The sequence below is a fragment of the Nyctereutes procyonoides genome, unplaced genomic scaffold (assembly GCF_905146905.1).
Source record: "Nyctereutes procyonoides isolate TBG_1078 unplaced genomic scaffold, NYPRO_anot_genome, whole genome shotgun sequence".
In the NCBI taxonomy this organism is placed as follows: Eukaryota; Metazoa; Chordata; class Mammalia; order Carnivora; family Canidae; genus Nyctereutes; species Nyctereutes procyonoides.
The window spans coordinates 12,082,509-12,108,957 of record NW_026575160.1 but is presented as its reverse complement, the minus strand read 5'-3'; the positions used below and the strand labels follow the sequence as shown (position 1 = coordinate 12,108,957).

The window sequence follows — 26,449 nt, the reverse complement described above, 5'->3', positions numbered from 1 at the left end:
TTCTTCTGCTTAACATCCGTTACTACTTATAAATTATGTCCTTATTTCTTTATTATATATCTCTCCCACTTCTGCACTAAAATGTAAACCCCAAGAGGCTAAAGATTTTTGTTTCATTTGTTTTGCATTATATCACCAGTGATTAGGACAGTGCCTGACACATCAAAGGCAGTCAGTGAATGGGGAATGCCATGGGATTTCTCACCTGGTACCTGCATGATTTCTCACCTGGCATTTGTCTTCTTTTCTACAAGCTGCCCATCGAGTTCAGAGGCAAGTTTGGAACTAGGTAGACTGTATAGTTACATCTTTGGGCAGCTGCAGAAGTGATGTATTTAAGGGATTTTTTTTCTAAATCTGAAAAAGATATAGTCACAAAAATACTCAAATATTAAATATAGTCTTTACCCATCTGCTTCCCCTATACCACTCACCTCTTTTATAAAGTACATTCAAAGCATAAATCAAAAATGATCAGGCCAGGGTGAAGAAAGTCTTGAGATATACAAATAAACCACAGGAATTCTCAATTAGTCGGGGAACTCACTGACTCTGGGCTTATAGAAACAAAGATACATATAAATACCTGCACAATAAAAACCATATATACTAGGGATGCCTGGGTGGCTCAGAAGTTGAGTGTCTGGCTTTGGCTCAGGCCATGATCCTGGGGTCCTGAGATCAAATCCCGCATCAGGCTCCCTGCATGGAGCCTGCTTCTCCCTCTGCCTGTGTCTCTGCCTCTCTCAGGAATAAATAAATAAAATCTTTAAAAAGAAGAACCATATATACTAAATTCCTGAATGTTTGGGAATCTTCACAAATTGGAAATTGCTCTTATTTGGGATTGGAGAGGAAGAGATAGAGAGGGATGCTAAAAGCCTATCTCAATTGGATTTATCCAGTATACTGACAGTCAGTGTCTGCTTCAAGCTTGGGTCAGTTCAGACTCAAAATATGATACCTTTCTGGGTTACGCCTGGATTAAGATGTAATGAGAATAAAAAGTCAACTAAGTCCCACACTAAGGTTAAAATGTGCTCATCATTCTCCACTCCTGTGGATTTTAGAAAGATGGCTATCAACAAAAATTAAATTATCAGCCTTGAATTACCCCCCTTTCAATGGGCCTTTGAGTCAGTCAAAGGCTTAGTATAATCTTTTTCCAATTGGCCGACATCCACCGATGCTGGGATTTGAAGAGACACTGAGAATTAGATATTAGATTTGAGGCATTTGGAAGTCAGAAGTACCCTCCGACCTCATTTTACAATGAAATAAATGAGACTCAGAGAAATTGGAAGGTCAGACTCAAAAGATTCTTTGTCTAAATATCCATGAGATGGGATCTTAATGGTGTACGGAGGCATTGGGAGGACCAGAGCCCAGCTTTGAGAGCAGCCATAGAGAGGCAACCGGGACATAAAGAAAAAAAGCATTAGATCTGAAATCAGAGGACCTTAGCTTAAAGTGCCACCCCTTGTCACTCATTAACTGTGTAGCATTGGATAGGTTCTTTGTTTCCTAATTTATAAAATAAGGCTAGCGAAGGCACAAGGTCATTATGATAACTAAATGGGAATACTACTCATGAAAAATGGCTAAAAGGTAGCCACTGCCCACTTCCTACACAGCATAGGATCCTATAACACTATACATGTCATCTTTGTGTTTGCAAAGCCCATGGTATTAGCCCTATTTTACAGATGAGGTAACTCAGGCCCGGAGGGCTTAAAAAGGCCCTTTGGCCAATAGATGATGTTGCGGAGTTAGGACCTACACGTCTGGGACTCTAGAAGGCTCCCTTACTCCCTGACCCTAGTACAGCACATGGCAGATGCTCCAGAAATGTTACATGATTAAATACCTGTTGTGAGAAAATGTATTGAAGAAAAATAATAAATCACTTTAATTTTCCTGGGAAGCTTTGTAAACTTCTTAAAAGCTTCGTGTGCGAAATACATCACTCCCAAAGGCCCTCTTAAGCCATAAAAAGATAAACAAAGTCACATTTATTTGAATAAATATCAATTATTATTATTATTATAATACTCTTATTCAAAAACCTTATTTTCATTCAGAAAGCAGCTTTTGAATCCATATAAAAGCATTCTGCTAAGCACGGATTCCTGTATCTGACACAAGAGCTTTAGAAGGTCAAAGTTGCAGTTTTATGGGACATATATATATTTTATGGTATGATAGGACTTCTTTTATAATTCATATGGATAATATGTCCCTATTTTATGGGATTTAAAATTATTACAGAGGAAGTTTATAGTTTGTATATACTGGATTTTGCTTTGATGTTTACATTTGGCACACCTATAAAATGGCCAAGCTCTTGATCAAAGCTGTTGATCCCTACGTTTTTTACTACATTGTTTCTGTGAGAATAACTATGATCTACTTTTAATAGTCTACTTGAAAATATGCCTATGTTCTAGGGAAAGGGGAACTTTCCATAGCTCCTCACCTGCTGCACTGTGGGGTAGGCAAGGGGAAAGGGAAGGAAAGGGAGAAATAGGGTACAGGTGTTATCTTGCCTGGATCAGTTTTATATGATGCCAAGGTTTCAAAGTTAACTCTACTCTTCACACTGAGAGCTGGTGAGGGAGGGAGGAGGAACAAGGGATGCAGCATTTTGTAATATAAAGTGTCTCCAAGGAGTTCAATGGAAAAAAGGCAATGAAGGCCAGCAGAGAGTTGCATTTTAGGACTTAGGCTTTTAAATCGTGCTGGAAGTGAAAATTGCCCTGGGAAATCTCATAGGCACAGAGAGAGGCTACGTTCTTAAGAGGCCTATGGGAATGAAAACCATTCAAGAGGTAGCAAATTTGCATCTCCCACCTCATATCAGATCTGCCATTTGTGTTCTTTGAGACCTGAAAGATGCATGGAACTACTGAAATCTTTGTCTCTTCTTTGAGTCAAGCTGGTACAGTTAAAATTCCGTCAGTTAAATGTGCATGTGGCACGATTCTAGATTAGCCTGTCCTTGAATTCTCCACCTAAAGTGGCAGGCACATACAAGTGGTTTCCAGACTGTGTTCCTCATTACAGCTGAGGGTCCGGAGCAAGGTGAACGGCTGAAGATGTGTCACTTCCCCACTGAAAACCACTGATGTAAACCCAAAATGCTGGGTTTTACCTTTGTTTCTTTGCTGTCGGTGTGTTTAGGAAGCATTACTCAATTGTTCTGGTTTTGGTCTCCTCCTGTGTAACATGAAGGCGTTAGCTAGGCTAGCTGCTCTAAATGTAAGATACTTTTCCTAAGAGCCAGCTCAGTCAGAGATATTTTGAAACTCTGCTGGTAACATTACTCTGGTTTCACTGGTACTGAATTATAATCATGGTACGGACACCACTCACTTGCCTTGAGTTACTAAGATAATGAAGAAATCCAACTCAGGAACCATTTGCTCATTAGCTTCTTCATTAGTGAATAGAACAGAAGTAATGACCCCAGTGACAAAACACAGGGAAATGTGAGACAGTGTCCATTACAGGAATTCTCTTTCCTGGGACAAAATTACATATTTACTCAAGATATTTTTATCTTGACAAAAAAATGAATAAAATATTTTTGTTACCAGTTGATTAACGCTTCTTTAATAACTGGCCCTTTTTTTTAAATAGAAACATTATTCTTTTAAAAAATTATCTTGGATCTGTTCTTACAGGTGATTTGAAAAGGGGCTGAGTTTTGTAATGCAGGGTTTTCAAGAGAGCAAAACCTGCTGAGCCAAGAGCATTTTTGCATTGCTCAGGAGTAGCATTTAAAAATATCTATTATCTGGTATTTTAATTGAAACATTTGCAGGTACTTTCACAGCAGCTAATAGAGATTATTACATTGGTATCCACTGTCAGATTATATGGTTTAAGAGCAGGCATTCCTTGCTTGACCCTACTTTCATTTTCATATCTTTCAAAATGTGTCTCTATCTTCAACATTTGCCCCTTGGCTGTTTTTCCCATACTTCTGGAGGTTTCCATTCACCTGATTTCTTTCTTTCTTTCTTTTTTAATTTCTTTAAAAATTTTTTTAAATTTAAATTCAATTTACCAACATATAGTATAACACCCAGGACTCACCCCATCAAGTGCCCTCCTTAGTGCCCGTCACCCAGGTACCCCATCCCCCCCCCCCTCCCCACCTCCCCTTCAGCAAGCTTTGTTTGTTTCCCAGAGTTAGGAGTTTGTCTCCCTCTCTTAATTTTTCCCCACTGGTGAGTTCATTCACCTCCTATCTTCCCAGGCCTTAGGAACTTGAACAAATTGGGGCTGACTGTATCAGGAGCGCCCTCTTGAGGACAGATTTGTTGAAGGAAAGCTAAAGTTTTCATTCACTTAGACGCTGCCCACTGTGTTAACTTTCAAGGCAAGGGCAAAGGAAAGGATTTCATGAGACACAAAAATGAATTAATTTTTATTTTCTGGCCTTTGTTTCCATCAGGTCAGCCACCATCCACCTATCTCTGCATGTCATGCTGAGTCTGGAAATTTTGTTTTCTGGCAAGGTAATGTGCTCATGTATTTAGTCTTTCATCATCTTTTGTAATGTCAGATTTATTTCATTCAGGAACTACTGCAGATGCTTGTCAAGGTAAAAAATGGGCCCGGACTTGGGCCCAGTTGCATGGATCTGCACCACTTGCTGTTCTTGCCTCTCCTCCTGAACAATTACTGATACTTGCCTACTTCATAAATAAGGATTTAGAAGGATAATTTAGTTGTTTCCCCCTTTAAAAAAAAATTCTTCATCTCTGTCTGGGCCACCACCATTTATTCCTGTAACTTTTTCTCTAATCCATTGTGTATTTCATTTCTCTAATTCCTTGTGTAACATTTCTCTAATGCCATGTGTATTTCAAGAGACACTAAATATTTACAGATGTTTATCAGAGTCTAGACAACAGAGTTCTTTTTGCTTTTGAAAGTTTTAATGTTTTTCTAGACAGCACATTTTAGATTTCTGCCTCTTTTTTTTATTAATTAATTTATTTATTTATGATAGTCACAGAGAGATAGAGAGAGAGAGGCAGAGACACAGGCAGAGGGAGAAGCAGGCTCCATGCACCGGGAGCCCGACGTGGGATTCGATCCTGGGTCCTCAGGATCACGCCCTGGGCCAAAGGCAAGCGCCAAACCTCTGCGCCACCCAGGGATCCCTTTTTTTTTTTTTTTTTTTTTTTGTTTGGAGGTTGTCTCTATATTCAGTTTGTATTTTGGATTTGGAAGGAGGGTGGGTTGTTCTGTAGAATAAGTAAGACAGCAAATGTTTCCTAAATGGATTAATTAATTTTGTTAACTTAATATATTTATTCAAAAGGCAGAGTGTACTATACAAGGAAAATGTGAGCATCCTGGCTCTTTAAACAATGAACACACACCAGTTTTTAAAGCATTTTTCTCTGTTGACAGTGATAACACTAGGTTACACCTTTGCTTTTAAAAAAAAAATCTATAGGGACACCTGGGTGGGTTAGCGATTGAGCGTCTGCCTTCGGCTCAGGGCATGATCCCAGGATCTGGGATCCAGGGCTGCCATCCAGCTCCCTGAGAGAAGCTTACTCCTCCCTCTGCCTATGTCTCTGCCTCTCTCTTTCTGTGTCTCTCATGAATAAATAAAAATAAATCTTAAAAAAATAAAATAACTTTAAACATCTATAAAATTTAAGAGTTTTTAAAGTATATATATTTTTATAATATATATAATCTATATTTTAATATATATAAATATTTAAATAAAAACATATAAATAAAAAATATATATTTTTAAAAGTTCCTTCCCCCACCCAGGTCCCCAGTTACCCAGTTCCTTGCTCTGGAGGCAATATTACCAGTGTAATTTACAAGTACCATATCAATTTTTCTGAAGCTTTGCTATTAAAGTTTAGAATTGAAGCTTGATTAGAAATGTCTCCAGCTTTCACTGAAACCCTCTGGGAATAATTCTTATAAGATCTCTAACCTTTTAATTACTAAGTGTCATTGACACTATAAACACTTTTTATTTTTAAGTTATAGATTAGGTAATGGGAAGGATTTTCTCCAAGTAGTTTCTGTGTGCCCCTTACCTTATACAATAGTTTTTCCTTAGCCCCCTTCTTTTCTTCCTCACCAGCCTTTTCTGGGCCATCCCACCTGTTCCCATAGGCTCATGACTCCCAGATCTTGCTTTTTAATCCAATATGACATCTCTCTGCCTTTTAATCAGGTTGTTTAGACCATTTACATTTATTTTGATTTTTGATGTAATTGAGTTTAATGTGGCCTCTTAGTATTTGTTTTCTGTTTGTTGAATCTATTCTTTGCTCCCTTTTTTTCCCCTTTTTCTGCCTTCTTTTGGACTGAGTACTTTCTATGATTTCATCAAATCTCCTTTGCAGACCTATTCGTTATACCTCTGTTTCATTTTTTAGTTATTACTTTAGGATTTGTATTATGTATCTTTAATATGTCATAGTCTGTCTTCAATTAATATTATGCCACCCCACAAATAGTATAAGAAACTTGCAAAAGTATAATTCCACTTCCCTTCTCCTAACCTTTGTGCTACTGTGGACATAACACTTTATTTATGTATGTTATAAACCCCACAATATAGGGTCATGGGATTAAGCCCTACATCAGGCTCTGCACTCAGTGCAGGGTATACTTGAGATTCTCTCTCTCTCTCTGCTCCACCCCCCCCATGTGAGCTCTCTAAATAAACAAATAAATAAATAAGTAAAATCTTAAGAATTTTTTTTGCATCATTCCAATAAGGAATCCCTTTAGCCAATACCCACCCCTTACCCCAACTTCCAATTTCCATCAACTTCTTCCACCCTTAGGCCACCTCTTATGTACTTTCTATCTATAGATTTGCCTATTCTGGATATTTTATAAAAGTGGAATCATGCATATGTGGCTAGGGGCTGCCTGGTCCAAGCCCTATCACTCTTCTGGGTCATGGCCATGGCCCCCTACTGGCATTCTTGCTTTTACCTTTGCTCCCCTGTGGTCTGTGTATTGTCATGTGGCAGTCAGAGGGATCACCTGTCTCTGCCATCCTTTCTAAAATTCTGTTTCTATTCATTTTCTATTTTGATCTCCTTGTTGGTGCCATCATTACTTATGCAAATGAGAAAATATGAAATCGTCTACAAATTCTCCCTGTCGGGATCCCTGGGTGGCGCAGCGGTTTAGCGCCTGCCTTTGGCCCAGGGCGCGATCCTGGAGACCCGGAATCGAATCCCACATCAGGCTCCCGGTGCATGGAGCCTGCTTCTCCCTCTGCCTGTGTCTCTGCCTCTCTCTCTCTCTCTCTCTCTCTCTCTCTCTCTATCATAAATAAATAAAAAATTAAAAAAAATTGAAAAAAAAAAATTCTCCCTGTCTTTCAGAATCTGCATCTAATTTGTGAACTAGTTCTATTTCTATGTCTTTCATGGTTCTGGGATCATTCCCTTCTATCTGCTACTGTCTCAGTTCACTTCACCCTCACTTAGCCCTTGAACAATTACAGCAGCCTTGTAACTCCTCATTTGGTTCCTCATCTCTTGTGCTCCTGGTCCATTCTCCATATTACTCCCAATTATCTTTGCAAAGTCTGTATCTAATCACATGAGTTTTCTGGCTAAATAAACATTGTATTTTCCACTAGTGCATGTAAACCAGATTTCTTAGCCTGGCTTCTGAGCCTACTGTTTTTGTACTCAATCTGTTCCTCTGCTCTTCTTTCTAAACAATCTAAGACCCATGAGACAGAAGCACACCCTGTTCTCTCATACATCTCTCCCTTAGGACAAGCTGTCTTCTGCTTTATATTGCTTTTTCTTTGCCTGGTGAACTCCTGCTTATTCTTCAAAGCCCAGGCTAAGTGGCCCCTTCAGACAGGCCTCTCCTGATGCTTTCCCCAAGCATGCTGATCATTCCTGTCTCTGGCTCCATTTCATCTTACAACATACTCAGTTATAGCCTGTGGCTCTCTGTTTGATCATTACTTGTTTTCACTTTTGTCTGCCTTATGTACCGTGAGTTCTTAAAGGGAGGGACTTTATCTTATAATTTTAGTTTTCCTGATTCTGTTCCAGCTACTCAGTGGTACTTATACTGAATGAAAAGTTATTCTATATGATAATGGATTTTATTATGAAAAGATGGTTCTATATACTGATTGATCATTTATCCAGTCTAAGAATTCTTTGATCTATGTAGCTCTCCTGCCAAATATGTACTAATTGGTATTTCATTTCAGATGTGAGATGGAAAAACAAATTCTGGGGCAAATCCATGGAAATTGTTCCCATTGGCACGACCCATGTGACTCTACCAGCGTAAGTTCTTTTGTGATTAAGAACTGTATAGAATTTAGGGCCAAGATACAGCTTTAAGAATGGCATTCCCATTTATCCTCGAGGGTATTGAGTGCATGTTTGTTTGTTTTCTTTTAATTGGTTTGACAGTAAGTTCAAATTTAGCTCATTTTGACAAGCTCACGTTTTCTTTCCTTCAAATAGGAATGCTACCTGGAATCCAAAGTTCCCTGAAGAGAAGCTTTTTAAAAATTCAGTTCCCCTTTTAACAAAATTAAGAATGGTAGTTTTGCTTTCATTTGTTGTCCTATCTCACTGTCAAAATTCCTTTTAAGAAAAATATGATCTTGATCTAACAGAGATTATTGATATTCATTTAGAAAGCAAATTGGCTCTAAGGGTGTCTCCTGGGACAGGGCCAGCAGGACTCATGTGCTCACTGCTGCTTACTAACTGCAGATCCTTGGGCAGGTTACTTAACCCTTCTGATCACTAGTTCCCTCATCTATAAAATGGGAATAACAAGCCACCTACTTCGCAGGGCTGTTGTGAAGATTAAACAGATAATATACGTAAAGCATAGAAAAAAAGTACTTAGCACAGGGTCTATGCCATGTAAGTGTTTGGTCTCATTACCATTATCCTCATAACTGTTGTATGACTCTGTAAGTAGCATCTGAATACTTTCTCATTATAAGAAGATTTAAGATATGTGTATCTTAAGATTTATATATAAGGTAGATGTATGGCTCTGCATATACACATACACATTTCTCTGTGTGTATGCACGTATGTATGTGTGTAGAGAGAGAGCAGATTGCAAAAGATCCTCACACCTTCCCCATTGCCTCTTCCCTTTTCTTTCCAGTTTGCTGACTTAGGCAAGTCATCTCTGGCTCTCAGTTTTCTCCTCTTTCCAAGGAGAGAGTGGGTTTTTCCAGGAGCTCACCAGCTTCTGGTAAGGTCCCTGGCAGCTTCCAGAGTGCCTGATTCTGGCTGCCGTGGCCTTCTGTGGCATGCATGTCTCCTAGGAGAGTGGAAGCTCTGAAAGCCCAGCACGGCTTAGGCGCCCAGTCAGTGCTGCTTCCATAAATGGAGGAATGAGTAATTCACTGTGACTTATTTTTTTAAATAGCAATATTTGTTTGCATTCACTGCTGTCTCTTCTGGGAATTGTTAACGTCACTGTTTCCTCTTTTTTAGTTTTGGAGATCATTTTGAGTGGAACAAAGTGACCTCTTGCATCCATAACATCTTAAGTGGGCAGAGATGGATTGAGCACTATGGAGAGATTGTCATCAAGAACCTGAATGATGACTCCTGCCACTGCAAAGTGAATTTTATAAAGGTAACCCAAGTGGCCCCATGAGCTTGACCCTGGAAAGGCCTTGGCAGAGCTGGGGCCTGAGGGCACAGGATATCTCAGGGAACTTTTCACCTTCCCCTTTGCACCATTAGGCCAGAAATGCCAGGGACTCCCTGGTGTCCCCTTGCCAACCTCTCTCACCTGGATCAGGGCCATGGCCCCTCTGGCCTTCCTCCTTCCACTCATACTCCCTAATGATCTGTCTTTCAGTACAGCAGCCAAAGGGACCCTCTTAAAACATAACTCATCATGCCACAGTATGGATGAAACTTCAGGACAATGTGCTGAGTGTAATAAGCTAGACACAAAAGGATGCATATTGTATAAGGTACCTAGAGCAGTTAGTTGAACTCCTAGAGACAGAAATTGGAATGGTGATGCCAGGGGCTGGAGGACTGGGTAATGGCAGTTAGTGTGTAATGGATGCACAGTTTGGGTTTGGGAAGATGAAAAGGTTCTGGAATTTATAATGATCATGTAAATTATACAACATGATGAATGTGCTTAATGTCACTGAATTATATGCTTAGAAATGGTTAAATGGTCAATTTTGTTATGTCTATTTTACTAGAATTTAAAAAAAGAAAGTTATGCTGTATATCACAAAAATCCTCCAACAACTTTCATCTTTCCCAGTATAAAAGCCTGCCTCCTGACAGTGGCCCACAAGGCCCTGTGCAGTATACACTGCCCACCCAGCCCTTATGTTCGCACATGCACACCTGCAAGTATGTATGTGTGTGAACACATATATGTGCATGCAACACACCTATGCATGGCTGTAAGTACATACCCGTGTGTGCACACATGCATACACACCTACCTGTACATGCACAGGTATGTACACACACACACACATACACTCACTCCTCTCCTACCTCAGCTCCCACCACCCCGTTTCCCCTTCCCTCCCCACCATCCTCTGACCACACTGGCTTTTCTCACTCCACCTCCTTCTGCTTGGGCCCCTCTCCCCAGATCCTTCCACCATCAGCCCTGCCTTGTTAGTTACTTCCTGTCATATCCCATTTTCTTCAGAGTTTTTATTCCTCCCCATAGTTAGCTTGCTCGCTGTTGGTTTGCTTGTGTATTTTCATTTTCTGTTCCCCGCACCTCCTCACCATCCCTGACTCCGGAAAAGCAAAAGCCTGATCTAATCTTGCTCACTGCTGTAGGCTGATGTCTAGAAAGGCTCATGAACATTCATAGGATAAATGAACAGATTGGCCAAAGGCAAAAGCATGGAATAGTCTGCTTACCTTTCCAAATGCTTCGATTCCCTTAGATTCCTCTTGCCCTTAAAAATTTCATGTACTTAAAATGGTCTTACAGGAATATTTGCATTTAATTAGGATCAAAATCATAAGCAGAGAGATTAGGCTCTAATTGTGGAATTTCATGCAGTGCTTCTCTGTACCACCTATTGATACTAGGGGACACTATGGAGAGAGGTGGATTGGGATCTTTCTTATATCCTGTAATTCAGACTGGGATATAGACAGGTAAAAAGCTAATAGTGTTTAGGGTGAAATAAAAATGAACCTGCCTCAAAACTTCATGCAGGCTCTCTGCAAAAAGAAGAAAAAGGCAAGCTGGAGTGGGGATCTACACCCCCAGTCCACGTGAGGGCACCCACTTCTCGGCACCTTCCCCGAGGACAGGTGCTCAGTCCCATTTCTACCACCCACCTGGTCCTTGCACACTTAGGGCAAGAGAATTGATTCCTGTGGCTGTGAGAGAGGAGGGAATTAGAACATCGGCTGTACCTCTGCTGTTGGGAGAGAATCTGAAAGCAGATACAGCCATTCCCAGTGGAGCATGACTGCCTTCCTCTGGGGCATCCCACGGTATTGCCAGCATTGGATTGGTCAGCAAATGTCTGTAACAGAAAATCTGACACCTGCTTTGGAATAAACTTACGAACCTAGACAGCATTTGTTTCCCTTTTCCTCCACTTTTATGTGAGTAGAGACTTCAGGTTGAGGTTTGGGCTTCAGCTCAGTGATGCTGCTGCACTCTCTCCTTCCCATCTTCCCCAGAGACAAAGAATGAGGAAACTAGACCATCGGAATGTGGCCCCAAAGTGCCGCTCAGCTTTATTGGTTTCCAAATATGGATTCTGTTTGGGCTGAAAATAGCACTAGGAGTTGTGATTTATGAAGTAATGCCTTCCATTCTTTCGCAGAGATTTTTCTAGGGCGCCCAGGTAATTGGGAGACTTGGGGAAGAATCAGCTCTAGGGAGTTAGACCCCCCTCTGCTGGCCACCTTGCGGTACTGTACGAAACCCGCAGGGCTGCGCTGGGCTGAGCTGCTCTCAGACCAGGACCCCTCCTCCGGGTACATATGGGCTGTATAACGTGCCAGGGGATTGGATGAACAAATCTGGTTTGGGGGAGAAATGATAAGAGAAATGGAAAATTGGGTGCTTTACAGAGGAGCCTCCTTTGGTGGTTTACTAAAGACTGTCCGGGAAAAAAATATATATATGAGTTACTTTTCAATTGCAATAGAGCCACAGTGACATCCAGGGAGCAGCTATGCCAGAGGAGGGGGCTTAGGAGCCAACCACATTACTTGGCCAATGTGTGAAACCTAAGCCTTTCCTTCTGATGCTGTAGGTAGCAAAAATAGGGGGGAACCTGTATTTTTCACAAACGCTGTTGCATTGCAAACTATAAATAAAGGGTTAGTGTTAATTTTTATTAAGTCATTAAAAGTATGACTAAAAAAAAAAAAAGCCCAGAACTGGCAAACTCAGTGCAATGTGGAGTCATTCCTATGGGGTTTTTTTCTCTTTACTTTGTTTTTTTCTCTTGTATCTGTAATAAGTTGACTCCAAAGGACTAAACAGATAACTCTCATTTGAATCATAGGCAAAATACTGGAGCACTAATGCTCGTGAGATTGAAGGTACAGTGTTTGACAAGAATGGAAAAGCGGTGCATCGGCTATTCGGGAAGTGGCATGAAAGCATTTACTGCGGTGGCTCCTCCTCATCCGCTTGTGTCTGGAGAGCGAGTTAGTATTTGGGTTAATCAGTCTTGGGCAAGGGGTGGGGGACATGGCCAAAAGAACTGCAGAGGGGTTGGCATCTGTGTCCACAGTCCTGTGTCTCCAGCCTCTACCTGCTTTGTTTTTTTGTTTTTGTTTTTGTTTTTTTAAATAATAAATTTATTTTTTATTGGTGTTCAATTTGTCAACATACAGAATAACACCCAGTGCTCATCCCGTCAAGTGACCCCCTCGGTGCCGTCACCCATTCACCTCCACCCCCCGCCCTCCTCCCCTTCCACCACCCCCAGTTTACTTCCAGAGTTAGGGGTCTTCATGTTCTGTCTCCCTTTCTGACATTTCCCACCTTTGAACTCTGTTCAAGAGACCAGCCCTTCTTTCATTCACTAATCCTGTCTGACTCATCTTCCTGCTTATCCACACCTCAATTGGTCTCCTAGGTTCTTAATCCCAGGACAAAGCCATTGCCAATCCATGGTCACTGTCTCCGAGGAAATCTTCCAGGCTCCGCATGTCACTCCTGTGCCTACCCTGGGTATGGAGAAGGAGTGTCGGTGAAGTACAAGAGGTCATTCTAGAGTAGGAATAAATAAAGAGAAAAATGTTACTAGACAAGAAGAGTGATTTGGGGCTTCTCCAAAGTGAGGGGGTCTCCCAGATTCACCCAATACCATCAGCCACTCTGATCTCTCCTGTAATTCTAGGAAAAATACTGAGCCCTTGAAGCAGCTGTGGGGAGAAGGGCCAGGGAAGCCAAACCTTCATAACACGTCCCCCCAAACATTTTAAGACTTTTTTCCATCTTCTAATCTGATAAGTATATTGCCAAGTCTCGGCCATATTATAAATTATTGTTCTGAGATACCACCATTAGCACGCTTTAGGCTGATCAAAATAAAACAACAACAACAAACCATTCTAATAGTGACTTAAACCATTAGGATGTGTGCTATTACTTAACCAGGAAGGAGTTGGATGGCCTTACATAGGCAAGTTGTTGCTGCTACACAGGCAAGTTACCTGTGTCAAGAGCATAGGCCACATTCTTCCACTCCCAATATGGCAGTGATGTCTCTGTTCATGGGTGTAAAACATTTATCATGATTCACTATCATATCCTCATGTGACAGCTCACTAGGCAGGGGAGAAGCGAGGACAAAAGCACTGTCCTCTCTTGTGCCTCTCTTTTTTCAGGAATGAAATATTTATTAGGATTCTCCAGCAAATGTGTCATTAAGTTTTGTCAGCTTCAAGTGGGTCCAAGCCCATGCTTGAATCAGTCATGGGCAACTGGATGGCTGGAGAGATTCAGGTGGGCTTAGATTCACCCCCTAGGGGCTGGCCCGGATGGCTCAGCAGTTTAGCACCACCTTCAACCCAGGGCATGATCCTGGAGTCCTGGGATCGAGTCCCACATCGGGCTCCCTGCACGGAGCCTGCTTCTCCCTCTGCCTGTGTCTCTGCCTCTCTGTGTCTCTCATGAATAAATGAATAGAATCTTAAAAAAAAAAAAGAAGAAGAAGAAGATTCACTCCCTAGGGAGGACACAATGCCACTTGAACAGATCAGTTTCCCATTAGCAAGTAAGAAAAGGAAATAACTGTAGGGTAAGCAAACAACAGTGTCTCTTTTGCTAGGTAGCAGCCACGTATCATCCACTGTCACAGAGGTAGCCTTGAAGCCAGAATGAATTGGCACCAGTGGCCACCTTCCTAGCTTTTGAAGTTCAGAGAGACACTCACTATCCTTTGCTTAAAGTGTGTATCAGAGATGAGAACAGCCATTGTCTCGGATTTAAAGTAGCACAGTGACAAAGCACACGGTGTGAGCTGTTACGCTTCTTGTTGTTGCTCACTGACTTTGTGTTTCTGCCTTGGCCATAAGAGTCACTGGCCTATCTTCAAGAAGAAGCACTGTCTTTACTCTGGTAGTTGGGAGACTGGGCTGGATTTTTGAATGCACGATAGGAAGCTTTGCTGCTATTTTCATGACTAGGATACACAGCAGATTAGATTTTAAATTAGACAGAAAGGACTCCCTAAGCTTGGAAAACTGGGTCTACAGAACAGTTCGTGGAAAGTGTATTTGTATGTGAAAGCAATGCCTGCCTGCTAAGGCTAGAAGTGGATTTTATTTGTCTACATTTGATTTACCCAATATTAAAAAAAAGTGTAAAAAAAGGTTGATTTTTAGCTGGGATTCAAGTTAAGGCAATACACTTGGATTAGTCCACTTGGGTTGCTATAATAAATACCACAGACCGGATGACTTATTTTATTTTATTTTTTAAGATTTTATTTATTCATGAGAGACACAGAGAGAGGCAGAGACACAGGCAGAGGGAGAAGCGGGCTCAATACAGGGAGCCTGACGTGGGATATGATCCAGAGATTCCAGGATCACGCCTTCAGCAGAAGGCAGACTCTCAACCACTGGCCTACTCAGGCGTCCCAGACTGGATGGCTTAAAGAACAGAAATGTGTTTTCTTATAGCTCTAGGGGCTGGAAAATCAAAGATCAAGGTGCTGGCAAATTTGGGCTCTGGGGAGAACCTCCTCTTGGCTCGCAGACAGCTTCCAGATCAGGGCCGCACCCTTTCTACTTTATTTAACCTTAATGACTTTCTTTGGCTCCCTCTCCAAATACAGCCACGTGAAGGGGTCGGGCTTCAATGTATGAATGTTGGAAGGATACAAACGTTCAGTCTGTAACACTGCCCCTGGCCCCCCAAAGCCACACCCTCCTTACCTGTAAAATATTTATTCCATCCTAACAGTCCCCAAATTCTTAACTAATTCCAGCATCAGCTCTAAAGTCTAAAATCCAAAGTCTCTGCTAAATATCATCTAAATGAGGTATGGGTGAGACTTGAGGTATAATTCATCTTCTCTAGCTGTGAACCCATAAAGCCAAAATGTGCTTCTAAATACGATGGCAGGACATGCATAGGATAGACATTTTCATTCCAAAAAAGGAGGCATAAGACAGGGATGATGGGTACCAGGTAAGTCCAAAACCCAGTAAAGCAAATGCCATTAGATCCTAAGACAGCAGATGATATTTTTTGGCTCAGTGCCCCGCCCTCCAGATCCTTTGGCTCTGCTCCCAAAGTCCCTAAGGCTCTGGGTGGTGGCAGCATGGCAGGTTGAAACTCTACCAGTGGCTCCACCCTTTGAAAGGTGGAAGCAGCCTTCCCCCCTGGGCCTGTGTAGTCTGGGCCTGTGGTGGGAAGGGCAGCACTAATGATCTCTGAATCACCTTCCCATTCATTCTTGCCTTTTCTTGAATGATAATCCGTGTTTGCAGCTGGACAGCTCCAGGGTCCCATCCTGTATATGGCAGTAGCCCAACAGCCTTACTTCGTTCGGTTCCATTTTCTCTGTACCCTTTACATCAGGCAGCATTTCTCTGCTGGTTTAATCCCTGTTTATTCCTGGCTTCTGCAGAACTAGATTTAAATTTAAATATATAAGATTTGCAGGGACAAGAGTTGGTAAAACAAAAGGGGGGGCAGGAATGGAAGTAAAGAATAGGATTGACCACTTGCTATGGGTTCAGCACTATTCTAGGAACTAGACAGAGTTCCAGGAGGATTTGACATCTTTTAAATGAAAAATCAATTCTCCAGAGTGAGAGTCTTGTTAGTCAGGAAAAAAATGGACCCAGAGTTCTTTTTAACATGTTTATTTTTGTAACAAACTTTTTTTATAGCTTACACAGTGTAAAAACTTCATGGCATTACATAAATTCCCTATATGACCACACAAAAGAGGTCTTATCCTTGTAGGTAGAAGAAAACTTCTGGAGAAAAAGATTTATAGAAGAATGGTCACCACCAGTTTGATAGCCAGAATACTTTAATAGAAATGGAGGAATTTAAAACTGAGAGAGAAAAATTATAGCTGGTCTGAGATGAAAAAGGTGAAGGAATTAAAATGTAATGTAAATGAAAGGCAAGTTAGAGATGAATGCTTTCTTTTTCTTTTAGACCCCATGCCAAAAGGCTATGAGCAATATTATGGCTTCACACAATTTGCACTAGAATTAAATGAAATGGATCCATTTTCAAAGCCTTTATTACCACCTACTGACACTCGGTTTAGACCAGACCAAAGGTAAGTACTTTTTAAAAGATCTTTATCTCCAGAGATGTAAAACTCTTTATGAAAAATCTTATTAACAACTCCCAGACCACCAGAGGCACCCGAGAGATGGCGTCATCAGCAGTAGAGATCTAGGGGGACTCTAAGCAATCCTGTCATGGAAATAGTGGAACCCAGCTTAATTCTACATGTGGCCTGACCTTTATTCATCAGTAGAGCCTTGATTCTACTGAAATATCCCAAAAAAGTGTTTACTTTTAAGAGTTTTATTGCATACAATAATATAGAACTTCCGTGTATCTGAAAGAGTGAAGGACACCCAGCTCCCTTATAACCTCAGATTTTAAGTTATTTTAGTGTATAAAAATCTAACTTCTGATCCTACATTTGCTGACAATAAGCTATGTAATCTTTCTTAGTCTCAGTTTCTTATTCTGAAAAATGGAAATAATTATCTCTGCCCAGAAGGAAAGAGACTCAAAACCCAGAAAGGAAAAAAAAATATGTATTTGACTTTATTCAAGAAAAAAAAAATCCCTCTTCATGACAGAGTAACATATATACTACATATACACTCATACTTATGCATTTTTATATTTTTTGTATATTATATATTTTTCATATTTTTAAAGATGTGTATATACATATATGCACATGTATATATACATACCCAGAATCAACGACATAACTGACAAACTGAGAAATCTATATTTGCGACTCATTTCATGAATTGGTTCCAAAAATTAAGATCAACTCATTAAAAAAAAAATGGACATAGGAAAATGAACTGCTCATGAAATAGGAAATGCAGCTGTCCCTTCAACATATGAAAAGATGCTCAGTCTCACTGAAAGAAATGCGTATTTTTAAAAGCATGTTGACGTATTAATTCTTAACCCATCAGACTCAACAGTTTGATGTGCTCTGCAGCTCCTGGAAAAAGGCATGGTGGGATGAGAGACAGGGACAAAAGGACAATTCCTTTTTATAGATAGAATTTTTTGAACCATTATGTACCACCAGTTCAACAAATACTATGTCGCTAAGTACCGCAAAATACTATCTTTAGGGTTGGAGAGGGGCCTGATGATTAGGGAAGTGGACTGAATCTCCAATCCTAGACACATAGTTCTAGTAGTCGTGATTACAATATTTTCTTGGAATTTGTGTTGTATTATTTTCCCCTTTAATGCCCCAGGTTCCTCGAAGAAGGGAATATAGAAGAAGCTGAAATACAAAAGCAGAGGATTGAGCAGCTGCAACGAGAGAGGCGGCGGGTCTTGGAAGAAAACAGCGTGGAGCACCAGCCACGGTTTTTCAGGTGCATGCACGTCACGTGGGTCCTGGGTTGGCAGGGACTGATGACTCCTGAGGCTTTGGTTCACAGGGACGGAAAAGGAGGGGGCGTCTCCTCCCCATATGCGAGCGTTCTGGGGGTCTCTCCTGCTTCAGAGTGCCAAAACCTCTCCTCTGGAACATGGAACTTGCAAGTGATCTAATGCTTGATTCATTCCAAAGCACTGCAGTTTGGACTTGGAACATTTACCATTAATTTTAGTTTAAAAAAATTTTTTTTGAAGATTTATTTATTTATTTATTTGACAGGGAGAGAGAGAGGGCACAAGCAGAGGGAGCAGCAGGCAGAGGGAGAGTGAGAGTGAGAAGCATACTCCCTGCTGAGCAGGGAGCTGGACGTGGGGCTGGATCCCAGGACCCTGAGATCATGACCTGAGCAGATGCTTAACTGATTGAGCCACCCAGGTGCCCCTCTTATTAATTTTAAAATAACTTGCCATTAAAGGTGTTGTTAAAAATCGACTTAACCATTTAGAAGGAGCATCAGAGATCATCAGCCCTTCACCCCTTCTTTTATATTAACTGAGAAGAAACAGAGGCCCGGGGAACATAGGTGATCTATGGAAGGCCCCAGTCAAATGTCCTGGACCAGGGCTTGGCCCTCCTGCCTGTAAGCCAGGGCTCTGTATGGTTTTAGAGGCTTTTTTTGTTTGTTCATTAAAATAAATAAATAAATAAAATCAACATTAAACCAGGCCCATATAGAAGAGCAGCGGATTCTTGTCCTACCCATTCCACCCCAGGCATACTTTCAGGGCAGCCTGGGTTTTGTTGTTTCAAGGGGTTTTTTGTTGTTGTCACTGTGTTTTAGTGGACAACAGGAATTAGCTACTAATCTAGCAGCAGCAGCAGCAGCAGCAGCAGCAATAAGGTGTGTGTTCCAAAATGGCAAAATAGCAACAAGTAATGTTTTATCTCTAAAATATAATACTTTTTTTCCCCTGGAACCAATGTGAATTTTTTCAGATCCCTTCTGATCATTTCCACAAACTTAGGTTACAAGCAAATAAAGATTATTCAACTGGCCAGAGTTTCATCCCAAAATATTCATGACTCTGTTTAAATACTTTAAAAACAAGACACTTTAAACTTTTTTTTTTTTTTTTAACGGCAAGAGATTAGGGGTGTTGGTTAAGCGTCTGCCTCTGGCTCAGATCATGATCCTGCGGTCCTGGGATCAAGCCCTGCATCGGGCTGCCCGCTCAGCAGAGAACCTGCTTTTCCCCCTCCCTCTGCACTCCCACTCCTCCCTTGTGCTCTCTGCTCTCTTTCCCAAATAAATAAATAAAATCTAAATAAATAAATAAATAAATAAATAAATAAATAAAAAATAAAATCTTTAAAAAAAAAAGGCGAGAGATAAATGGATGGATTAACAGATTGATCCGTTGATTTACTGATCAATTGGTAGATATACACACATACCCTTGAGTAGGACAGTTCTTTTTTTCTTTCATAATTCATCTAGTGTCATTTTTGAACAAGGAAGTCTACATTTATAAAGATGTTCATTGCAGTATTTTTTAGGATCATTAAAACTTGCGGGTAACCAAGCTGTCTCAAGAACTAGGTAGGGAGATTCATCAATTCAACCTAATGTGAAAGCATCAAAAATAACTTCACAAAGTCTGTGGAACTCTATGGGAAATGAATTAATATTTAAATGCAAAATATAAAACCTTATTTAGGCTGTTGTTGCAACCACCTAGAATGGAATGGAAAAGGACTGAACACAGCTGCGGTCAGGTGCCCACGGCTCCTTTTCCTCGTGATTGTCTGTGAAATTATCAGAGTATTGGATTCAGCAAATAAAGAGCTGGAGAAAAGGCAAAGAATCCTCAGGAGTAGTGGTCCTGGCAAAGAGGTGACAGAGAGGCCTGTAGGAACAAAGAAAGCATCAGCAGGAATTTCAAGTAGAAACTAGAATTGGGACAGAGTGAGGCTCCTTGTGTCATAGTAAAGTATCTGAAATGCAGACTGGTTCATTTTAGACACATCTCTTTATTAGAAGAGGGAAACAAGCATGACAAAAATCTGCGTTCCTGAGAGCATAGGAAAGCAGGCACTCTCCACTTTTGCTTCTAAAACATGAAATATGAGACAAAATTACAAATGCACATATTCTTTGACATAGCAGTTCTACTTACAGGATTTTTTTTAAAGATTTTATTTATTTATTCATGAGAGACAGAGAGAGAGAGAGGCAGAGACCTAGGCAGATGGAGAAGCAGGCTCCCCGCAGGGAGCCCTATGTGAGACTCAATCCTGGGACCCTGGGATCAGGCCCTGGGCCAAAGGCAGGTGCTCAACCGCTGAGCCACCCAGGCGTCCCTACTTAACAAGAATTTTTTTTTTAATTTTTAATGTAACTGTTCTCACTCATATAAAATTACATACTGTTAAATGTCTATCACATTAGTAACATATGTTTGTGATAGCTAGAGATTAAAAATAACCTCCTTAAGCCTCACTGGTGAGGTACCTGTTGAATTGTGGTCCATTTCTCCAGTGGAATATCATGCAATTCTTTAAAAAGAAATTAGGATTCCCTATTGCCAGAGTCACCAAACTCTTCCTATAAAAGACAAATGGTAAATATTGTTAGCTTTGTGGGCCGTGAGGTCTTAGTAGTAATTACCCAGGCCCACTGGGCAGCATAAAAGCAGCCAAACACAATAGCTAAATGAAGGGGCGTGGTCATATTCCAATAAAAAGGTAGTAAGATTAAAGGAGATCTAGCTATAAATAAGCCACAGAGATGAAAAACACAGCATAGGTAATATAGTCATTAATATTATAATAATGTATGGTAACCACTGATAGAATGACATTTATAGAATTGTTGAATCAATATGTTGTACGCCTAAAACCAATATAACACTGTATGTTAATTATACTTTAATTAAAAAAAAACAATATTACAAATATAGGCAGAAGGCTGGATGTGGCCCTTGGGCTATAGTTTGTTGACTCTATTGTGACAATGGAAAATGATCTCCAGTAGATATTGTTATGCCAATAATTCAAAGGGTAGGACACCATACGGTGCTGTCATTGTGTAAAAAATAGGAGAGACCGTGTATGTATATGTACGCATGTTCACACGTGCATGAAATTTCTCTGAAAGAGTGAAGCTTATAAGATCATTGCCTCTGAAGAAAAAGGACTGGGAGTCTGGGAGATAAGAATAGAAAGAAAACTTTTAGCTATCCACTCTTTTGTAGCTTTTGAATTTTTATCTATTTATTATATTATCTACTCAAAGAAAGTAAACCAAGGCTATTCTCTCCTGCCTCCTATGTCTTCCAATTCCTTTTGTTTTAAACGTGAACTTGTAACTTGGTATCAACCACCTGGTTGATTTGCAGCTTTTACATAGTCACACCCAAGGTGGTGGCCATCTTTCCAGCCGTGTTTTGTGTATGACAGACTCTTCCCTTATCCATGCTTCTCTCGGAAGCACCATTTTTCACAGCCTCTGAGTTTGAGAAGGCAAAGCTAGGAGTAACAAAGCCTGGTTTCCAGGCTTCCTGTTCCCTCACAGTTCCCTTAGGAGACTGTTAGGGCTATCGTAAGCCTATGAGAAAGACAGCCAGGCCCAGGGTTGGGGAAAAAGAAAGGAGATAAAGAGAGAGACAATATGACAATATTCTCAATAGCCTTCAAGAAATTATTTTCTCTTTCACAGGAAATCCAGTGATGACTCCTGGGTGAGCAATGGTACCTATTTAGAACTTAGAAAAGATCTTGGTTTTTCCAAACTGGACCATCCTATCTTGTGGTGAAGAAGGAAAGAAGAATGATGCACCCTTAGACTTCTCCTGTGTTTGCTTTCCAAAGCCACAAACCTGTGTCTGTGTATTTAGGAGAAATTATCTAGAATGATCACCTGTGCTTAGCTTAGCATTGTAAGTATTTATGTATTTTCTTCAGTAGGTTTCTTTACAATTTCAAATGCTATCATGATTGTTTATATGAATGTAGAACACCTTGATATTTCATTTTATATATAAACTATTTAATAAAAATGAAAGATTGAATGTTAATGTGTGGGTTAAAAAAAAGCAGCTTTAACACTAATTTTCCAAAGGTTAGGAAAATTCAAATTAAATTTATGCCTTATAAAATTGTGTTGGAGAAAAAAATTTATCTCTCCCAGGTGCATTAAGAAATAAGAATACGCAGGGTTACTCACTCATGCGTAAGCTACCCAAGTTTAATTTGGTAGCTCAGATATCTTTTTGCCTCCGACAGCTCTTGAATTGCTCATACAGAACAATTCTGCTGGTGCTGGAGTCTGAAGAATGTTTGCATTTGCATTTTGGTGGTTGGGAGGATGGCATAAGATTAGTGGAATGTATGTTTTTATATCAGATAGATGTGGCACCTTCCTGAAGAGGAGGAAGCACTTGAGCTCATCCCTCCCTAGAGTTTTATTGCCTTATGTGCAAAATTGTACCCTGTTACTCAGAGAAATTGTCATTAATCTGACAAATTCCCATTAATTAAATGCTAGAGTGGCATCCCAGAGATCCAGTAGGAGATTCTCCTTCATGAGAACTGAATTCTTGACAAGTGAACTTTTTTGCTTCCCACTCCCCCACTCCCACCCCCACCCCCACCCCCACCCCACCCCGCACTAGGTTCCCCACCCTTTACTCTAGCTCTGTTGAGTGTGGAATGTTCCAGTTTAGCATAAAACATACAGTACATTCCACACTGCAGTTTGACTTTCTAAAGGTTTAGCAAAATAACTGATTATTTTAAATAACAAGTTTTTCTTAAATACTGTTTTGGTATTTTCTACCTCTTAATAACACCGTAATTTAGATCTTGTATAAAAAGTTTGACCATCTGCCTTATAGACAAATGTAGAGAATTCATGTCCTTCCTTTGTGTTGTGTTCTGATAACGCTTTGTCTTATCTCTTCCCTATACTTTCTTCTTACTCATTTCACTCTTTTGTGAGTTTTGCAGCAGTCTTGAGTAATACAGATTATAACTACTAAAAGGGGAAACTTTGTCTTTTTAAATATGTTACTTTAAAGTACAAAAACACAATTTATGCAGCAGTCGAAGTGTGTTATCAAAGCAATGCCATCCTCTGCCCAGGTTACATTAAAACCAAAGCCTGATTTTTAAGCCTTTTGCTCTCATGTCCATAACAATCCTATGGAATATCAAGTATAATGGTGTAGTAAAAAGATTTCTCCAGAAAACACTTACAGATACTTAAATAATTCCAGAACATATAGAATTCTATGAATGAAAAGTAGAATAAGTAAAGGGAAAAGAGAACACATGATTTTTTTCAGTGTCACACCAAATAACCAAGTAGTCGGACAGCATTGCATTTTCAAAATGGAGTTAGTAGCCTTTTGGAATCTGCAAATGAGTAGCATTTTTAAGACAATAAATGGCTCCTTAAATATTACATCCATTCCTTCCATATCAAGAAGTCAAGATGAGTACAATGTGAATATCATTTCCATTTCTAAGCAGTTTAAATGACACAGTCCAATCCTTTGGTATGTGCTTTGTTCTTTTCTTTTCTTTTCTTTCTTTCTTTTCTTTTTTTTTGTTTTTTTTTTTTGTTTGTTCTTTTCTTTTCAAGCACGTATCCAAATTCTCCACAGACAGGAAAAGCAGGCTGTAGATTTAAGGATGCTCAAGGGGAAAACAAATCTAGTTTTCACATTGTGAAGGAAAATGTAGACTCTTAGCGATATTGACTATTAAATGGGCCTCCTCCAGAGGCTGGCTGAAAAAAAAAAAAGACAAAAAACAAAGAAACAAACCAAAAAAACCCACAACACAAGCAAGACGTGCAGCCTGAATGGATGTAGCTTTGTTATACAGTATTTGGAAAATTTAAAAAATTGTCCCACTGCTGTTATCTCAGTTGACCTTATGTTTTATTTTGGAATCACAAGAACAAATGGACCAAATACCACCTTTGTAGTCATCTTATTTGAGGTGGAAGTGGGGATACATTAGAATATGATATGGGACTGTATGCAGACTTAAAAAGCTACTAGTGAGTGCCAGCCCTATGAAGGGCTTTTCTGAAATGTAAACAGCTTAGGGATGCATCCTGTTAGAGTCTCAAAACTACCTGGAGGGGGAAATGCTTCTTTTTCCTTTCAGTCCCTATTCTCAAAAGCACCCTCTCATCTAATTTGTAGTTCAAGGGCATTTTATATTTTGGGGACAAAGAAAACAGAAACATGGTAGCATTCTTTGGGATGAAGGGAAATAGAATTTAACTTTCTGGATTTTGAAAATCCCAGGGAAATAATTGCATTCACCGCGCTGAGATACATGTTTTAACCTCCATTTTATTCCTGATTATTCTATCCCGAATTTATGGTGAATTATATATATGCATATATATACTTGGAATTGGGACTCTGTGCAGTCAACCATGTTGTACTTCAGATGTGCCCGTGGCCACTATCGATCACCCCAAGCTGCAGGAGATGCATTCAGGAAGAAGCCAGCAGTGTCCCATGGAGCCAGGCAGCAGGTCACTTCCCTCTGCAGGCCCCAGAGCAGAGGCTGAGATCACCCTGAGTCAAATGTCATAATCAAAATCACAGTGCAGCTCTCCATGCGGTTCACCTCCCAGAAGGCAGGCTGTTTCTTTTTCTTTCTTTCTTTCTTTCTTTCTTTCTTTCTTTCTTTCTTTCTTTCTTTCTTTCTTTTTTTTTAAGATTTTATTTATTTATTCGTGAGAGAGAGAGAGAGAGAGAGGCAGAAACACAGACAGAGGGAGAAGCAGGCCCTATGCAGGGAGCCCGACGTGGGCCTCGATCCCTGGTCTCCGATCTCGCCCTGGGCCAAAGACAGATGCTCAACCGCTGAGCCACCCAGGTGTCCCTGGTTCTGATACCAACTAAGCAGACAGAGTTCACTTTAGGACAAGAGTCCAGGTCTCTATCAAGTCCCTAGAGTGCCCGGACAGCCCAGGATCTTTGTGTGCTTCCTGTGGGAGTCTCTGGAAGAGAAAAAACATACAAGTTAAAAAAAGTTCTTAATGTTTACTTCATTTGAGCTGCTGCTTTTCTCATATTCTACTTTTAATTTACTTCCAGTAAATCACTTGCTTGGGCTTCGAGGACTCTTTCTCCTCTTGTATTTTCCAGATATATGATGAATGGTCTTATTCTGCTATTAACTGTGTCAATCTGAAAAGAAAAATAACCAAGTTTTTATTTGGCTCTTGAACCTTGTGGCAGGCCTCCTACATATTCAACGAGTTATATTATGCCCTCAAGCTATCATGGAATTTCCTCAGACCTCTTAGTTATGGGTAGGAGCAATAAAGTTATTCTTATGAAGTTTGGGAATAATAGTTTCAGTGCGTTGGCATTATTTATTTGAATGTCTTTAATTTTGATATTAACATTGGCATAAATCTATTTTTGCTACCAGATGATAGCTATTTTCATGCACTCAGCTTCCTTCTGCATTGTAAGAATCTGTTACTTGGTGTTAGTCGTTATTTTTCTGTGTTGGAAATATTTATCACAGAAGTATCTGTAAATCATGACAGAAAATGGAAACCATTTTCTGAGACTTTTGTTTTGAGTTACACAATGATAAGAAGTTGCTAATTTATTTTATTCATGATTTTATCTTCCTCCATTACCTTCAGAGGATACTTTTTTTTTTTTAACAGGATATCTGTAAATCTTCTCTCTGGCTGTGTATAAGATTATTTTCTGTTTAAATCCCACCCCTCCACCCATACCCCATTCTCCCCCAAAAGCTCCTACTAATTTGTTTATCCTCCTCATGTAGCTAATTGACAGTGAATAAACAACTTGGAAAAAGGGTCACCCTTGTCTTTGTTTTTGCTGGTTAACGGGTCTTAGTGGCTGCTGAAGGGGACAAAGCAAGAGTCTAAGCTGGGCTCTTTTGAAGAAACACGCCTGGTTATCTAAAGTGATAGAGGTTTGAAATAAGAACACCCTGGGATATAAACTAAGAGTTTAAAGTTGCCATACTACAAATGTAGATCCCCCAGCCCTTTGGAGGAGGGACCTGAGGCAGCTGGAGTCCCAGATGCCTCCCACGGCGTACCAGATGCCTTACCCCAGCATACAATGGAAATATGATGTTCTGTGTGCCCTAACATGAGAAAGGAAATGCTAACTGCTCATACCGATGTAATGGCCCTTATGAATGACTGACTCATCTCCTCCTCCCCTATGCAAGTTGTGTCCTCTGCAATGCCAGGAACATCCTTAGCTTTCATCAAAGACCCGTCTGATTCATTGACATATTTATCGTGTTACATAA

General features: G+C 40.2%; 1 protein-coding gene across 7 annotated transcripts in view; it reads left to right on the top strand.

Moving 5' to 3' along the window:
* Nucleotides 1-25,983, top strand: part of OSBPL3 (oxysterol binding protein like 3) — a 178,977-nt gene extending 152,994 nt beyond the window's left edge. For all 7 annotated transcript variants that reach the window (XM_055314546.1, XM_055314544.1, XM_055314545.1 and 4 more), the window contains 7 exons: nt 4,460-4,523; nt 8,249-8,327; nt 9,510-9,654; nt 12,548-12,692; nt 16,675-16,801; nt 17,988-18,110; nt 21,834-25,983. In XM_055314546.1, coding sequence (XP_055170521.1) covers nt 4,460-4,523; nt 8,249-8,327; nt 9,510-9,654; nt 12,548-12,692; nt 16,675-16,801; nt 17,988-18,110; nt 21,834-21,930 — 780 coding nt within the window. In that variant the 3' untranslated portion in view covers nt 21,931-25,983. The remainder of the gene's footprint in view (nt 1-4,459; nt 4,524-8,248; nt 8,328-9,509; nt 9,655-12,547; nt 12,693-16,674; nt 16,802-17,987; nt 18,111-21,833) is intronic.
* The last annotated feature ends 466 nt before the right edge of the window (nt 25,984-26,449 follow it).